The sequence below is a fragment of the Saccopteryx leptura genome, chromosome 9, assembly GCF_036850995.1.
Source record: "Saccopteryx leptura isolate mSacLep1 chromosome 9, mSacLep1_pri_phased_curated, whole genome shotgun sequence".
NCBI lineage: Eukaryota > Metazoa > Chordata > Mammalia > Chiroptera > Emballonuridae > Saccopteryx > Saccopteryx leptura.
The window spans coordinates 41,519,757-41,533,837 of NC_089511.1; the positions used below are offsets into that span (position 1 = coordinate 41,519,757).

The 14,081-nt window shown below is 40.3% G+C and overlaps 1 protein-coding gene across 6 annotated transcripts in view; it reads left to right on the top strand.

Annotated features, from left to right (window-relative positions):
* The first annotated feature begins 874 nt into the window (after nt 1-874).
* ZNF382 (zinc finger protein 382) overlaps nt 875-14,081 on the top strand; it is a 28,807-nt gene continuing 15,600 nt past the window's right edge. Inside the window, exons 1-4 of one of the 6 annotated variants that reach the window (XM_066348296.1) lie at nt 875-1,008; nt 3,093-3,165; nt 7,504-7,655; nt 7,930-8,025. In XM_066348296.1, coding sequence (XP_066204393.1) covers nt 7,517-7,655; nt 7,930-8,025 — 235 coding nt within the window. In that variant the 5' untranslated portion in view covers nt 875-1,008; nt 3,093-3,165; nt 7,504-7,516. Of the gene's footprint in view, nt 1,111-3,092; nt 3,166-7,503; nt 7,656-7,882; nt 8,026-14,081 lie in introns of those variants that run through there. The other 5 variants (XM_066348298.1, XM_066348297.1, XM_066348295.1 and 2 more) reach the window with 5 other exon arrangements.

The following is a 14,081-nucleotide window of genomic DNA, read 5'->3' on the forward strand; positions in this document are numbered from 1 at the left end:
TATTTATTTTATTGATTTTAGTGAGGGTGTGAGGGAGGGAGAGATGGAGAGGGAGAGAGGCAGGGAAACATAGATCTGTTCTTCCTGTATGTGCCCTGACCAGAAGATCGAACTGGCAACCTCTGCACTTTGGGACGATGCTCTAACCAACAGAGCCATCCAGCCAGGGCTCAACTGTTTCCCTGTTAACAGAGCTATGAAGATGCTGTGGATCTGCAACGTGCAGCCTGCCCCCACAGAACTTGGAAAGGGAACCTTAAGAAGAAGGAATCCTGCTTTTGGTGCCTCCCTATCATATTTTCCCAGACTTGGAGGAAATCCTAGCTCTAAAATTGCTATAATAAACACAGGGCTGTGCTTTTTCAGTTGGAACCATTATTCTAGGTCTCATATTCAATTTCTCTTTCACAAGACTCCACCCCCACATACACAGTCCCAGGAGCCTAACCCGGGCCAATCAAGGCCACCCCACTACACAGAAAACCTGGGACCAGCACTTACTTTCTCTCTCTCTCTCTCTCACTCTCTCTCTGTATCTCTCTCATTCATACACACACACCACTCTCATAATCCCGTCCCATGCTGACGCAGTCACATAATCGCGCACACACACCCACTATCACTTTCCTCAGCAGGTGACTCACACAGGCCTGAGTGAGGTTCCCGCCTTCACTTGCTGTACTCGCACCTGGAAGATTCTAGGTCTCCTGCGCTCTTCCTCAACCCCGACCCCGCGTCACCTAACTCACCACACAGGTTACGTGACAGCAAGGCTAGTGTAAAATGAACCAGAGGTCGAAGTTCAAGTCGGAAGAATGCGGACGTTGCCACAGTCAGACCTGAGCTGCCACAGCTGGGATCCTCATCGATCCTAATCGGCTGCCCCAAGGCCTCCTGGGAGTGCCAGCCAACGCGGGAGTGCGCAGGCGCAGACGACAGGCTCTCGGCTCGTGGGACTCGGGGGCTCTAGTCTAGAGGAAGCGAGACCTGGAAGCTCAGGGTCCGGAGGTCAGACGAGGGAAGCAGGACCCAGAGGGGAGGCCAAGGAGGAAACCAGAAGTCCCAACTCCGTCTGTTCATTCTAAGAAGGGAACCAGAACTGGGTCGGCGGTAACTACACTCAAATCTGTGCGAGTGGGGGCCTCGGGTGTGGTTCGTGGGCGTGACCCTGAGGGTGACAATCGAGTGTGACCTGGAGTGAGCTTCCCGAGGGCGGAATTTTGTCTGTTTTGACTCTGAGGAAGCGCCATCTCAGTGAACCGGGACTCACATGGAGGGCGCTGTGTGTCTGTGTACAGAATAAGGCGGCCTTCTGTTCCAGAAAGCTGCATTTTGGGTGCCTGCTACTCTGCGAGAGGTTAGGGAGGACTGAGTGTGAAAAGTGGACGGAGTAGTGTTCTGTGTGGTTTCTTCTGCCTTTGTTTATTTTTAGATTCGGTGTGAGTTATGTTTGAGACTAGGTGATGATGGAGAAAGGAAAGTGATTTGTAATTTGATTTTGTGACTTTGCTTGGAATTATGTCACTAATGTGCTGTCTGAGATGTGAATGCTATGTGGGGGCTATCAGTTGCTAGTTTTCTGAAGTAAGTTTCATTGAATATAAACTATGCATGTGTTTGTAACCCACTATTATTTTTTGTGATGGAGAAACTCTGAATGACCACTGTCTATAGTAGTTGGGTATGTAAGATTTGATTATCTGAATAGTGTTCATTAAGTCTGCCTCCAAAATTGTAACTCAATAGCAATTTAGCAAATAAAATAGAGGTATAAGTATTGGGAAGGAAGGTTTAACAATTTTATAATTTCCAGATGCTAAGATTCATTGCAGGGAAACACCATAAGAACCAAAACCAATGTGGATGCAGCAAAAAAACAATTTTTACCCATAATTAGTGCTTTCAAAACTGATATATGCGAAGTTTTCTGCTTCTGGATGAAATTGATGGCAAAGTTAATAGCTCCTTCAGGCTTTCGAAGATAATAAAGAGTATTTGGTACACTTTTAACCACTAGGCCAATCTCATTTTAGTAATTAAAATGGTTATTTTACAAATTAAAATATTCACTGTATCAGTCAATACTTCAGGCTCTAATTAGCAAAATAGTATGCTTTCTGCCTAGAAGCCTACAGAGTGGAAAGATAAATTTCTATTTCAGTACCTATACTACTAAAAAGTTTTGTTTACTAGTTAATATTTAAGTCAGCTACTAGTAAATTAATCAGTAGTTAATTTTTAATAATTAACTGTGCTTATTAAGTAGTGTAAAACATGAATCAATAAAGAAATGAAATAGAGAAAGTCTAGATATTCTCAAGAATATAGGGATGTGTGATAAATGATCGAGTTGGCATTTCACATCAGTTGAGAAAGTATGATTATATGTTATGTAGTATTGCTAAACAAAACCCTGGAAAGTCTTCACAAAGCAAAAACATTTTAATGGTCGTGTGAATAACTAAAAAATTATTTGCAACTTTAAATAGGTAAAAGTGCTAATTTACTAAACTTTAAAAGGGTAATATAAACCAATTAGGAATAAAAACCCATGATAAAAAGAGATACTATAAGAAGATGCCATCACGGAAAAGAAATAAAACCTTCTTTAAACTTATTAAAAGAAGCTTATTCTTACTCAGAATAAGGAATGTGTAAATTAGAATTATATCAATAGCAGAGATTTAAAAATTATTGTCAGTAGCTGTTTCCATCATGTATTGATTGATGGTGACAGTGTAAATTGGTAGAAAGTCCATGGAGAATAATTTAGAAATATATAATAAACCCATCCTCTGTGGGAGATGAAGGTAGATCTGTAGAGGAAAAAGCACAATGTTCCCTCTCTCCAATCCACAACAGATTCCCCAGAATTTATTCTATTCCAGAGAGCTGAGGTTTCTGGTGTTGATGTGGAAGTAGGATTTGTCCAGTTTTCCCACTACTATGTGTCTCGGGTTTGTGAGGGATACCTAGAGTAGACAACTGCTGAAACTGAAAATTGATGTAGATTTAACTAAATTATTCTTGGAGATATAAGTCAAATACGGTTTTACGTGGTTCCTTATATCTTCCCATCTCTGCCTTCTAAGGACTCTTCCCTTTACAAAAGAAGAGCTCAGAAGAGAAGGTTCCTCTCTTGCAAATCTTGCAGCTATGCCTCAGGTGAGTGAGATCATGTTTCTGAAATACCCAGATCATATAAACATTTACTTTCCTATCCTTAAATTTCCTGCATATTGGGATTTGCTTCCATGAAACTCTTGTCCAGTAGGACCCACACTGGGCGAGGCAAGCAAGTGGCCTAAGTGCTAAATTGGAAGGAGTACTCTCAGAGCTGTGCATCTCTAAGTTTTGTACCCTCGGTTCCTCGCCTGTCTCCCTATAGTTGCAGCTCTGTTCCCAGTTACTTTTCCAACCAGATAGATTTAAGCTTTCCCTAAGTGCAGCTTCTAGTTGTAGCCAATGTTCACATATAGATTGGACATATCTTCATTTCCTTTCTGGCTTTTCACAAAAGTACTGCTGAAACAAATGTATTATCTTGTTTTAAATGAGAATATATATATATATTACTTAATTGAATCTAGTCTAGACACTGATTTGAGATTTAAGTTGTAAGGAGCAAATGTGCAGACATGGAAAAACCTTGATAACCCCGCTGACGTAGGTTTTGCAGTGATGTATCGCATTATTAGTTTGTGGCAAGATGCCTTGTTCTGTTAGGTTTTTTTATTTTTATTTTTATTTTTTTTATTCATTTTAGAGAGGAGAGGGAGAGAGAGAGAGAGAAAGAGAGGAGAGACAGAGAGAAAAGGGGGGGCAGGAGCTGGAAGCATCAACTCCCATATGTGCCTTGACCAGGCATGCCCAGGGTTTTTTGTTTTGTTTTGTTTTGTTTAAGCCCAGGGTTTTGAACCGGCGACCTCAGCATTTCCAGGTTGACGCTTTATCTACTGAGCCACCACAGGTCAGGCATGTTAGGTTTTTAAGATAGAGATTTACTTGCACGCTCATCAGAAAACTGAGATTTTGCATTCTCCTTGCCAATGTTCCTATTTTATCTATGTCTGCCAGCAATTTCTACAAACTGTGGCCTGTCAGTGAAAACCTTTCCAATATTCCAGTACTATATTGGTTTAGTTTCTTCTAATTTTATATATGTGAGTGCAAGAGATGAAAGTGCATATGCTAGTCCACTCTTGAAATATTCTACTCTTGAATCAAAGGTGGTACACTGTCTGTTTCATATTTTTCTTTCAAAAAATTTATCCTCATCAACCAATCTTCAAAATACTGGTTTTTCGAGATGCTGATTGGTTCGTTTCTCTTCACCATCTCTTTTTCTCTATTCATAGTCAGATTCACTCTAAAGAAGTGCTTTTCAACTTTTTTACCCTTGGGGACTGGTAAAAATAGGAGAATTATTTTAGGGACTGCCAAGGCAGATATCACCCTGAGCATAAATGAAATTCAACTAAGATCATTGGGTCTTTAATCTTCATACCACATCAGGGTGGTTAAATTTTTCACAGATTGGCTTGAAATTTCTGGTGGAGCAGTTTTTGGACTGGCATTTGAAAACCAGTGCTCTATACTGATCTGTTTCTAGTGACTCTCAAACCTTTCTCCGTCCTAGACCTCTATCCAGAGTGTCAGAACCATATATACCATCTCCAGTAGCTGTCACCCCCTACCATATTTCCCCATGTATAAGATGCTCCCATGTATAAGATGCACCTTAATTAGGGGCCCAGAATTTGAAAAAAATGTATTACACAAAGTCATTGAACTCAAGTTTTATTCATCATAAAATTCATACAACTCCTTATCACTGTCAAAACTCCCATCCGTTAGCTTATCCTCATCTGTGTCTGATGATGAATCACTGTCTTCAACTATGAGCACAAAAACAAGTGTGAAAAAGTGGGAAATGGAAGTAAAAAAATCTACAACCATTGAATAAGATGCACCCAGTTTTTAGACCCCAAATTTTTTAGGAAAAGGTACGTCTTAGACATGGAGAAGTACAGTGTATGTTCCATGGTCACTTCAAGTACATTCACAAGGCTCACCTCATTACCTCCTTTGGTCCAGCTTACACTTTTCTGTTTCCCATTTCCATTTTCTAGTTCCAACACCTACCAAGTGTCTTATGCAAATAACTAAGAGCTATTCCTCTATTTTTCCACTCTGCAACCAGTTGTGACTAATTCTGTTACAACTCATCATGGCAACCAGTCTCCTCTCTAGACCACTAATAACACCTTAATCTCAGAGACATCTCTAACAGTAGTTACTTATATTGTTTTTTTCACCTAACACACCTCGAACTTTCTCTAGTCTTTAATACTTTAGAGCAGGGGTCCCCAAACTACGGCCCATGGGCCGCATGTGGCCCCCTGAGGCCATTTATCCGGCCCCCACCGCACTTCCAGAAGGGGCACCTCTTTCATTGGTGGTCAATGAGTACTGTATGTGGCATACTGGAGTACTGTATGTGGTGGCCCACAAAGCGGTTGCTCATGTACAGTACTACTTCTGGTGATGCGGGACACACGCGTCACGGCTCCGGAAGCACATCATATCACTTGTTACGGCTAGCGGTGACAAATATGGAACCGAACATTGACCATCTCATTAGCCAAAAGCAGGCCCATAGTTCCCATTGAAATACTGGTCAGTTTGTTGATTTAAATTTACTTGTTCTTTATTTTAAGTATTGTATTTGTTCCCATTTTGCTTTTTTACTTTAAAATAAGATATGTGCAGTGTGCATAGGGATTTGTTCATAGTTTTTTTTATAGTCTGGCCCTCCAACAGTGAGGGACAGTGAACTGGCCCCCTGTGTAAAAAGTTTGGAGACCCCTGCTTTAGAGTATTGCCTCTAAAGTACAAAATTTATCATATAACATATGCATTGACTTAAAGTTTCTTCATTTTCTTTATATATTCCATAAAGTGGCAGACCCAAAATGGAGTTTGTATTACATACATTACAGTGTATAAGACAGTATACGGAAGGGAAGAAAATACTACAGTTTACATTTAAAAGCATTTAAGAGCAGTAGTCATTAATAATATGGATTGCTATTAATGCCTACTGATGATTTATAAATAAAATTGGGCCCTAGCCGGTTGGCTTAGTGGTACAGCGTCAGCTTGGCATGTGGATGTCCGGGTTCGATTACTGGTCAGGGCACACAGGAGAAGCAACCATCTGCTTCTCCATCTCTCCCCGTCTACCTTCTCTTTATCTCTCTTTCTCTCTCTCTTTTTCCCCTCCTGCAGCCATGGCTCGATTGGTTTGAGTGCATCTGCCTGAGCACTGAGGATGGCTCCATGGAGCCTCAGCCTCAGGTGCTAAGTATAGCTCAGTTGGAAGCATGGCCCCGGATGGGCAGAGCATCAGCCCCAGATAGGGGTTGCCGGTTGTATCCTGGTCAGGGTGCATTTGAGAGTCTCTCTATCTCCCCTCCTCTCACTTGGAAAAGAAGGGGAAAAATAAATAAATACTAATCTGTTGGGCCTGTGCTCAGTACTTTTTTTAGGCCACTTCTCTAAAGGAAAAAGTCCAGTATTGTTTTCATAAATATACCCACTGCCGCCTGACCAGGCAGTTGCACAGTGGATAGAGCATCGGACTGGGATACGGAAGACCCAGGTTCGAGACCCTGAGGTCGCCAGCTTGAGTGCGGGCTCATCTGGTTTGAGCAAAGCTCACCAGCTTGGACCTAAGGTCGCTGGCTCGAGCAAGGGGTTACTCAGTCTGCTGGAGGCCCGTGGTCAAGGCACATATGAGAAAGCAATCAATGAACAACTAAGGTGTCGCAATGAAAAACTGATGATTGATGCTTCTCATCTCTCTCCGTTCCTGTCTGTCTGTCCCTATCTATCCCTCTGACTCTCTCTCTGTCTCTGTTAAAAGAAAAAACAAAACAAAACAATATACCCATTGCCTACGCCCGTGTACCTATTTTCTCCTTAGAGCTCAAACACTCTTTCTTAACAAACTGTCTTTTGCTGTTTCCTGAATTTACGTTTTTCTCTCTCCATGAATTTTAAAAGCCAATGCCCTGAATTCCTACAAAAACAAATTAATTGGGAATTCAAAATTTTTATGTCCTCAATAAAACCTTGGAATTCAAAATGAAATTTTTCTTCATTTTGTAGCACTTACCCTTGCATATATTTCTGTCATTGCATATGTAATATCAATTGAGTGTACGTATTTACATGCAATGTCTTCACTTAGCCTGCAACTTCTCATTATTGTGGTCAGAGCTTTATTCATTTTGGTCCACCAGGCAACCAGTCATATTCAAGGCAAATAGTATGTTCTCATATATTTTTAGCATGAGATAATAAATAAATACAGATGAATGTATTTTTCAGAGAGAATGTTCTGCAACATAAAACAAAATAGGAAAACTAGTCTGACCACTGAACATGGTCACAACCAGGTCTCCAACATCTAGTTTTCACTAGTTCCAATCACTCTAGGATGAACTAGAGTATGCCCTTACAGGGATCAGTGTCATTCAAGGATGTGACTGTGGACTTCAGCCAGGAGGAGTGGCAGCAACTGGATACTGATCAGAAGGCCCTCTACAGGGATGTCATGTTGGAAAACTATTGCCACCTCATCTCTGTGGGTAAGAAAAAAAATCCTTGAATCTTTCAGTGTTATTCATCTTCTTTCAAGAGTTTCTGAAACTTAATAGAACATTGAATTTCAGGAAACAGAGGTGATGAATCTCTTTTTGTTAGGAGAAAGTATGATTATGTTTTTACTTGCTTAGTGTAAGGTATTAACTTTGGTTAAGATGTTAATGTGTACCTTGTCTGTTGTCATGAAGCTATATCTTTCTCTTCATTCTAGTTTTGAGGACCAAGGAGATTAGATTAAGTCTCATTTTTTATTATCAGGGTTTCACATGACTAAGCCTGATATGATCCGCAAGTTGGAAGAAGGAGAAGAACTATGGACCACAGAGAGTATTTTTTCAAATCAGAGCTATTTAGGTGAGTCTGTACAGATCAGCGGTTCTCAACCTGTGGGTCGCTACCCCGGCAGGCAGGGGTCGAATGACCAAAACACAGGGGTCACCTAAAGCCATCGGAAAATACATAATGCATATCAGGTATTTACATTCCGAATCATAACTGTAGCAAAATTACAGTTATGAAGTAGCCATCAAAATTATTTTTGGGGGCCCTGGCCGGTTGGCTCAGCGGTAGAGCGTCGGCCTGGCGTGCGGGAGTCCCGGGTTCGATTCCCAGCCAGGGCACACAGGAGAGGAGCCCATTTGCTTCTCCACCCTTCCCCCTCTCCTTCCTCTCTGTCTCTCTCTTCCCCTCCCACAGCCGAGGCTCCATTGGAGCAAAGATGGCCCGGGCGCTGGGGATGGCTCTGTGGCCTCTGCCTCAGGCACTAGAATGGCTCTGGATGCAACAGAGCGACGCCCCAGAGGGGCAGAACATCGCCCCCTGGTGGGCATGCCGGGTGGATCCCGGTCGGGCGCATGCGGGAGTCTGTGTGACTGCCTCCCTGTTTCGAGCTTCGGAAATTAATTTAAAAAAAAAGAAAAAAAAATTATTTTTTGGTTTGGGGTCACCGCAACATCAGGAACTGTATTGCGGGGTCATGGCATTAGAAAGGTTGAGAACCACTGGTATAGATAAAGGCCAGTAGACGCAGGTAGATGACACCTTTGAATGTTTTTATGTATATATATGTTTTTTTAATTGTGGTAAGTACATTTATATTGTTGTGCCACTAGATTCACCATCCTTCTCCAGAACTCTTTTCATCTTACAGAACTGAAACGCTATACTCATTAAACAATAACTCGCATTACTTTTTCCCCCTTGCCCCTGACAACCACCATTCTAATTTCTTTCTTTGTGAATCTGTTTATCGGTACTGCATGTAAGTGGAATGATATGGTATTTGTCCTTTTTGTGACTGGCTTATTTAACTTAACATAATATCCTCAAGGTTCACCCATGTTGTAGTATGTATTTTCTTCCTGTATAAGGCTGAATAATGCATTGTATGTATAATGCACATTTTGCTTTTCCACTCAGCTGTCAGTGCACATTTGGATGCCACCACTTTTTGGCTTCCATGAATAATGCTGCTACAAACATGGTTGTACAACTATGTATTTAAGTCATTGTTTTCTGTTTGCTTGGTGGATATATAACCAGAAATAGAATTACTAGAGCATCTAATAATTGTTTCAAGTATTAAGGAACTACCATACTGTTTTTCATAGTGGCTGCAGTGCATAAGGATTCCAGTTTCTCCAACACCTATTATTTTCTGGTGTTTATTGATAGTAGCCATCTTATTAACATCCTGAGTTTTTTTGTTATTGTTGTTTTTGTATGTTATTTTTTAACAAGAGAGATTGAAAGAGAGAGAGAGAGGGAGACACAGACAGGGACAGACAGACAGGAAAGGAGAGAGATGAGAAGCATCAACTCATAGTTTCAGCACCGTAGTTGTTCATTGATTGCTTTCTCATATGTGCCTTGACTGGGGGCTCCATGTAAGCCAGTGACCCAGTACTTAAGCCAACAACCTTGGGCTTAAGCCAGGGACTTTGGGCTTCAATCCAGCGATGTTTGGGCTCAAGCCAACAACCATGGGGTCATGTCTATAATCCCACACAAACCGGCAACCCCACACTCGAACTGGTAAACCTGTGCTCAAGCCAGATGAGCTGGTGCTCAAGCCAGCAAACTTGGGATTTCCAACCTGGGTCCTCAGCATCCCAGGCCAGTGCTCTATCCACTATGCCACTGCCTGGTCAGGCTATACCTTTTCATTTGAGTTAGCTTCTCTAATTCCTATAAGCAGTGCTGTCTAATTTTTAGTATAGAGGTCTTAATGCATCTTTTATTAAGTTTATCTCAAAGATATTAATATTTTTTATCTTTATTTTTCAATTGCAGTTGACATACGGTAGTATGTGAGTTTCAGGTGTACAACATAGTAATTAGACATTTATATAACTTACAAAGTGATCCCCCCAATAAATCTAGCACCCACCTGACACCATACATAGTTATTACAATACTGTTGACTTAATTCCCTATGCTATACTTTATATCACCATGACTATTTTGTAATTATCAATTTGTGCATCTTAATCCCTTCCTCTTTTTCACCCCCACCCCACCCCTGGCAACTATCAGTCTGTTATCTGTGCCTTATGATTCTGTTTCTCTTTTGTTTGTGTGTTTTTTGAAATCCACATTGAAGTGAAATGATAAGATATTTGTCTTTCTCTGTCTGATTTATTTCACATCGCCTAATACCCTCAAAGTCCATCTATGAAACGGCAAGATTTTATTCTTTTTTTGGCTGATTAATATGTCATTAAATATATGTACTACTTCTTTTTTTTTTTTTTTTTTTTATTGTGATTTGTAACACTTTTTTATTGAACATTTATATAGGAATTGTTTTGAATATATTTAGACATTAATAAAGTAGAATATCCTGTATTAGAAATAGTGAACAGTATAATATTTATTTTGAAGTTGACCAGGTATTTTTATATTAATATAAAGTATATCAAGCAGTTTTCAGGAATGATAGCTACACTCTTGCTTTATATCTTTAATTTTTTTTTTTTTTTTATATAATTTTATTTTTTTAATGGGGTGACATCAATAAATCAGGATACATATATTCAAAGATAACAAGTCCAGGTTATCTTGTCGTTCAATTATGTTGCATACCCACCACCCAAAGTCAGATTGTCCTCTGTCACCTTCTATCTTGTTTTCTTTGTGCCCCTCCCCACCCCCTATCCCTCTCCCATTCCCCCCTCCCCCCCGTAACCACCACACTCTTATAAATGTCTCTTAGTTTCACTATTATGTCCCACCTACGTATGGAATAATACAGTTCCTGTTTTTTTCTGATTTACTTATTTCGCTTCGTATCATGTTATCAAGATCCCACCATTTTGCTGTAAATGTTCCGATGTCATCATTTCTTATGGCTGAGTAGTATTCCATAGTGTATATGTGCCACATCTTCTTTATCCAGTCATCTATTGATGGGCTTTTTGGTTGTTTCCATGTCCTGGCCACTGTGAACAATGCTGCAATAAACATGGGGCTGCATGTGTCTTTACGTATCAATGTTTCTGAGTTTTTGGGATATATACCCATGTACTACTTCTTTTTAATCCATTCATCTTGTGTCTTTTCTGAATTAATGGTTTGAGTTTCTTAGGATAAATACCCAGAAGTAGAATTGCTCAGTATAGCCTTTGTGTTTAATTTTTAAATTTTATTTAGAAAATTGACTTTTAACAGTATGACATTGATCAGTAAGAGTACATAGGTTTCAGGGGAACATTTTTATAGCATTTGAACTGTTGATTATGTTGTATTCCCATCACCCCAAATTAAGTCATTTTCTGTCACCGTATATTTGTCCCTCTTTTTTTTTTTTTTTTTTTTTTTTTTTTTGTATTTTTCTGAAGCTGGAAATGGGGAGAGACAGTCAGACAGACTCCCGCATGCCCCCGACCGGGATCCACCCAGCACGCCCACCAGGGGGCGACGCTCTGCCCCTCCGGGGGGTCGCTCTGCCACGACCAGAGCCACTCTAGCGCCTGTGGCAGAGGCCAAGGAGCCATCCCCAGCGCCTGGGCCATCTTTGCTCCAATGGAGCCTTGACTGCGGGAGGGGAAGAGAGAGACAGAGAGGAAGGAGGGATGGGGTGGAGAAGCAAATGGGCGCTTCTCCTATGTGCCCTGGCCGGGAATCGAACCCGGGTCCCCCGCACGCCAGGCCAACGCTCTACCGCTGAGTCAACAGGCCAGGGCCTATTTGTCCCTCTTTACACCCTTCCCTACACCTTCTCTGTCAAGTTCTCCTCCCTCACATCTCCTTCCCCCTGGTAATTACTTCACTTTTATCTATGCCCATAAGTCTGTTTTATATCCCACCTATGTATGAAACCGTACAGTTCTTAGCTTTTTCTGGTTTACTTATTTTGCTCAGTGTAACGTTTTCAAGGTCCACCCTTAAATGTCACTATGTCATCATATCTTATGGCTGAGTATTATTCCAGTGTATATATATGTACCACATTATCTTTATCCAATCTTCTATCAAGGGACATTGTGGTTGTTTCCATGTCTTGGTGACTGTGAATAATGGTGCAATGAATACGGTGGTGCATGTGTCTTTACGTACCAAAGTTTTGGGGTAGATACCCAGTGGAGGGATTGCTGGGTCATATGGTTCTATAATGGTTGTACTAATTTGCATTCCCACCAGCAGTGAATGAGGCTTCCTTTTTTCCAACAGCCTCTTGAATGAGGCTTCCTTTTTTCCAACAGCCTCTCCAACACTTGTTATTATCTGTCTTATTGATAACAGCCTATCTAACTGGTGTGAGGTGGTATCCCATTGTAGTTTTGATTTGCATTTTTCAAATAGCTAGTGAAGATGAGCATCTTTTCATATATTTGTTGGACATTTGTATGTCCTCCTAGGAAAAATGTCTGTTCAGATCCAATCCCATATTTTTTTTTTTTTTTTTTTTTTTTTTACAGAGGCAGAGATAGACAGGGACAGACAGACAGGAACGGAGAGAGATGAGAAGCATCAATCATTAGTTTTTCGTTGCGCATTGCGACTTCTTAGTTGTTCATTGATTGCTTTCTCATATGTGCCTTGACCGTGGGCCTTCAGCAGACCGAGTAACCCCTTGCTGGAGCCAGCAACCTTGGGTCCAAGCTAGTGAGCTTTTTGCTCAAGCCAGATGAGCCCTCGCTCAAGCTGGCGACCTCGGGGTCTCGAACCTGGGTCCTTCCGCATCCCAGTCCGATGCTCCATCCACTGCGCCACCACCTGGTCAGGCTCCAATCCCATATTTTAATAGGATTTTTTGCTGCTTTGTTGCTGAGCTTTGTGAGTTCTTTATATATTTTGGGTATTAATCCCTTATCTGAGTGGTGTTTGCAAATATCATTTCCCATTTAGTTGGCTGGCTGTTTTGCTGTCAGTTTCTTTTGCTGTGCAGAAGTTTTTTAGTTTGATATACTTCCATTCATTTTTTTTGCCTTTGAGGTAAAATTCATAAATTGTTCTCTATGGTCAAGGTCCATGAGCTTAGTACCTATTTTCTTCTATGTAATTTATAGTTTCAGGTCTTATATTTAGGTCTTTGATCCATTTTGAATTAATTTTTGTGCAGGAGGACACACTGTAGTCAAGTTTCATTCTTCTGCATGTGGCTTTCCAAGTTTTCCAGCACCATTTATTGAACAGACTTTCTTTTCTTCATTGTGTGTTTTTGGCTCCTTCGTGGAAGATAATTTATCTATATATATGTGGTTTTATTTCTGAGCTCTCAATTCTGTTCCATTGGTCTGTATGTCTGTTTTTCTGCCAATACCATGCTGTTTTGATTATCGTGGCTCCATAGTATAATTTGAAATAGGTAGTGTGATACCTCCAGCTTCATTCTTTTTTCTCAGGATTGCTCTGTTTATTCTAGGTTTTTTATGGTTCCATACAAACGTGGTAGTTTTTTGTTCTATTTCTTTAAAGAATAACATTGGGATATTAATGGGGATTGCATTAAATTTGTATATTGCTTTGGGTATTATGGCCATTTTAACTAGGTTGATTCTTCCAATCCATGAACATGGAATATTTTTCCATTTCGTTGTGTCTTTTTCAATTTCCTTCAATAATGTTTTTTTATTTTTCAGTATATAGGTCTTTCTCTTCCTTCGTTAAGTTTATTGCTACGTGGTTTTGTTGCTATTGTAAAAAACAATTGTATTTTTTAGTTCATTTTCTGAAGTTTCATTGCTGGCATGTAGGAAAGTAATAGACTTTTGTATTCTTCAACTTTACTATATTGGTTTATTGATTCTAATAGTTCTTTGGTGGAGTATTTGGGATATTCTATATACAGAATCATGTCATTTGCAAAAAGTGATACCTTCACTTCTTCTTTCCCAATATGAATGTCTTTTATTTCTTTCTCTGATCACTCTGGCTAATATTTCCAGAACTATGTTGACTAAGAGTGG